General features: G+C 29.1%; 1 protein-coding gene across 1 annotated transcript in view; it reads left to right on the top strand.

Annotated features, from left to right (window-relative positions):
* LOC108687385 (esterase FE4-like) overlaps positions 1-1,567 on the top strand; it is a 5,825-nt gene that overhangs the window by 1,584 nt on the left and 2,674 nt on the right. The window contains exons 2-3 of the mRNA XM_018193116.1: positions 1,233-1,358; positions 1,431-1,567. The exon at positions 1,431-1,567 is cut by the window's right edge and continues 8 nt beyond it. Coding sequence (XP_018048605.1) covers positions 1,233-1,358; positions 1,431-1,567 — 263 coding nt within the window. The remainder of the gene's footprint in view (positions 1-1,232; positions 1,359-1,430) is intronic.

Below are 1,567 nucleotides of genomic sequence, written 5' to 3'. Positions count from 1 at the left end.
TATATATATATATATATGTAATATTATTTTTTTATAATATTGACAGATAATGATTAATTACTTAATTTCAAATACTAAGAACACTGAACAACAATGTTTTTAATACTTAAAATAAGTAATTATAATAATCATTGCTATCCAGTAATGCCAATATTCTACATAATTCTTATTGAAACTTCTACGTTTCCTAAACGCTCAATAAAGAATAAGTAGCTAGTACATAGAATATTCTGATACATTTTGTGCATTTCTATATAACTAATAAGCTACGTTATTAGCGCTATCACATCATGATTTCCATTCTTATTTTATGTCTAATGAACGCTAAAAATAGAATGACACAATAGCGCTCTCCGAACGTAACCATGAAATAAAATTTAAATATTTTTTAACAAACATTTTCATAATGTATTAAAGTTTCTCGTTACTTTTCTTTCAAATTAAAAGCTTTAGACTTTTACCACAAATGCGAAATTACTACGTGTTTTAAGAGACGCAGCTATTACTATATCACTATATTTGCGTCATTTTATTTTTGTTTTATGCCTAATAATAAATAATAAAAATAAACTGACATAATAACAATAGCATGTGCTTTCTCCAAATACAATCTATATAATTTAAAGAAATAAAATGAAACTGTGATGTGAATATAAATTACAATAAATTAAAGAAAATTGAAAGCTTCTCAAAATGTCAAAGAAGTGTAAATAAAGAGATTTTATCTAGACTTTTACGTTTCTTCATTAGAAATTCCATTGATTTTTCATTAATCTTTCGCAGTTTCGAATGAATCATATTATGTAATAATATATCATGCTCTCTGAACGTATCGTATAAAGCATCATATATTATAGAATATTCTTGTTATTCCACACTTTTTTGTAATTCATTTTTCTTTATTTCCTAAACATTCCACAAAGTGTGTACAAAACACTTCATTAAAGTTAATCGTTCTGGTTATGCTTGTCGAAGGATTTTATACTACGTTAACGCTTTTTGACGTTTATGATTATCGATGTTTCAACTTTTGCCTCGTACAAATCTCGTTTATACATTCATTACTATTCTCTTGCACTAGATTTACTCTTCAATTAACGCTTTGTTTTACGTTTTATTTTTGCTAGCAATTAAAACCATTTTATTTTTTGATCCAGTAATTTGTTGATAAAAATAGGACCAAAGTTTATCAGACTAGACCGAATTTTTCTTTCAATTTTATTTTCGTCTAGGTCGCAATTCCAGCGGCAGATTGGAATGACATTTTCGATGCGACTAAAGAAGGACCTGCCTGTCCAGCATTATTCGAACAGAATATAATGGAGGATTGTCTCCGTGTGAACATCTATACAACGAAAGTGAGTCTTATGATGTACATTCACGCTGGAAAAGGTATGAAGTCACTAATTGAACAATTATCTTGATTGCAGTTACCGTTGGAGAACGATTCAGTGAAAAGACCCGTACTAGTATTCTTCCATCCCGGTGGTTTTTACTTATTCTCGGGCCAAAGTTCTAACTTCGGACCTCAGTACTTGCTGGACAAAGACATCGTTCTTGTCACTGT

This window comes from Atta colombica, unplaced genomic scaffold (assembly GCF_001594045.1).
Source record: "Atta colombica isolate Treedump-2 unplaced genomic scaffold, Acol1.0 scaffold205, whole genome shotgun sequence".
NCBI classification, from domain to species: Eukaryota; Metazoa; Arthropoda; class Insecta; order Hymenoptera; family Formicidae; genus Atta; species Atta colombica.
Note: the sequence above shows the minus strand (reverse complement) of the source record. Positions and strands in the feature narration are given on the sequence as shown.